General features: G+C 45.6%; 1 protein-coding gene across 1 annotated transcript; it reads right to left on the bottom strand.

The window, feature by feature from the left end:
* Positions 1-515: 515 nt before the first annotated feature.
* On the bottom strand, positions 516-1,415 carry LOC126630070 (uncharacterized). Its single transcript, XM_050300235.1, has 2 exons — positions 1,246-1,415; positions 516-1,107 (listed from the first exon to the last, which is right to left on the bottom strand). The coding sequence occupies exons 1-2, from the start codon at positions 1,413-1,415 to the stop codon at positions 516-518; spliced, it is 762 nt and encodes a 253-aa protein (XP_050156192.1).
* Between the last annotated feature and the right edge of the window lie 522 nt (positions 1,416-1,937).

Genomic DNA, 1,937 nt, shown 5'->3' with positions numbered 1-1,937 from the left:
TCTCGCATTGGAGAGCTTACCCATATGGGTGTCGGAAAATTAGTTTACCCTCTCGCACTGGAGAGCTTACCCATATGGGTGTCGGGGAATTGGTCTACCCTCTCGCATTGGAGAGCAATTAGTTTAACCTCTCACATTGGAGAGCTTGCCCATATGGGTGTCAGGGAATTTGTTTACCCTCTCGCATTGGAGAGCAATTAGTTTAATCTCTCGCACTGGAGAGCAGACCCTTTACGGTGTCGGGGAATTAGTTTACCCTCTCGCACTGGAGAGCAATTAGTTTAACCTCTCGTACTGGAGAACAGACCCAGAAAGGGTTTGGATTAGTTGTTGTGGACAGCAGTTGAGCCAGACTTATGAATAACTTCTTGAATCTTCATTGAGAATAAAGAAATAAATCAACTGTGCTGGAAAGTAGAAACTGCATAACAAACTGGATATTCTTCGGTTTGTGAAGCCTTGTTCGTCGAGCTGCTTGAGTCTTCGAACTTATTTGGAAAAAATCCAAAAGTGGTTCAGGGGGTGATGGGAACTTCCCCTGCTTGTGTAGGCCGTTTTGTTGACCTGTCAAGATACTCATCGCATCGGCCCTTATTTGTCAGCTTCTCAAGGTACTGCTTCCACTTCAGGCAGCCGATGGTAGTGTGGCCTAGTCCTTGATGGAATGCGCAATATTTTGTATGATCCAGCCTGGTAAGATCGCCTTTCATGGGTGGCAGTAGTTCAAACCAAGGTTCATTCTTGAGCTTGCGGAGAATTTGGCGGATTAGAACTGTGAACTTGGTGAATGTTTCAAACGCTGAGTCTTCTCTGGTCGGGGAACGTTCCATGTGTTTCTTTTCCGACTCGTTTTTGTTAGACTGCTTAGCATCGTCCCATAATGCATGCTTTTCTGCCAAAGCATACGAAGCTGCTAGGGTTAATTCTTCTCCCATGATCAATTTTTCGAATAAAGAATGTTCGGTGGGAAGCCCATTTCTGAATGCTGTCGTTGCTATGTCTTCGTTGCAGCCAACAATCTTGGCCTTCTCCACTTTGAACCTCTTGACATAGTCGTGAATTGTCTTCCGAGGGTCTTTTACGATTCTAAAGAGATGGTCGGATGTCCTTTTGATTGAGCGGTTAAACGAATACTCCTTAGTGAAAACAAAGGAAAGTTCGTTAAAACTCCGGATCGACTGCGGCGGTAGAGTGTGAAACCAGTCTTGCGCCTCGCCTTATAGAGTTGTGGCAAAAATTTTGCACATAAGCGCATCGTTGTTCCTGTAGAGGATCATGGTATTGCGGTAATACTTGAGATGTCGATCCGGATCTTCGTCTCCCTTGTACGGAATGAAGTGAGGCATAGTGAACCCGCGAGGTGGATCTATCAACTCGATCTCATTCGTGAATGGTGACATGCTTATATTGGTCATGTCTCGCCGAAGCGCATCGTCAGCAGACTCGTTTAATTGGAAATTGCGCAGTCGTTCAATTATGAGCCTATCAACTTCTTCTTGAATTTGCCTCTGTTGGGGCAATGGAATTTTCGACTGCCCCAGGCCGTGATCTATAGGTTTGAGTTGCTTTTCCCTATGCTTGACTCGTCCATGTCACGGCTGCGGTGCATGTGGCATGTATCAGGCAAGGGAACGGGCTTTTGCAGGCTGTCGGTTGAACTTGAGTCGGATTAAGTGACTGCTTCTCTCCGTCTTTCGTATCCTGATTGGATTCCATTGAGTGATGATCCGGAATCCCCTGTGGTGCATTGGTTCCGTTAGGTGGTCCAAAATTCCCTTTTTTCAGAGATGTAGTCTTCGGCCGAACTGTGGTGCTCTAGCCCGCATTTCGACGTGTTGTATGTGTTATTGATGATGTGATGGTTGGCATTATTGATGGATGTGATTATGGAATGATGTTGGTTATGGTTATGGTAATTATGATTAGACTCGTTGAAC

This window comes from Malus sylvestris, chromosome 7 (assembly GCF_916048215.2).
Source record: "Malus sylvestris chromosome 7, drMalSylv7.2, whole genome shotgun sequence".
NCBI classification, from domain to species: Eukaryota; Viridiplantae; Streptophyta; class Magnoliopsida; order Rosales; family Rosaceae; genus Malus; species Malus sylvestris.
The sequence above is the reverse complement of the archived record's forward strand: the minus strand, read 5'-3'. Positions and strand labels throughout refer to the sequence as shown.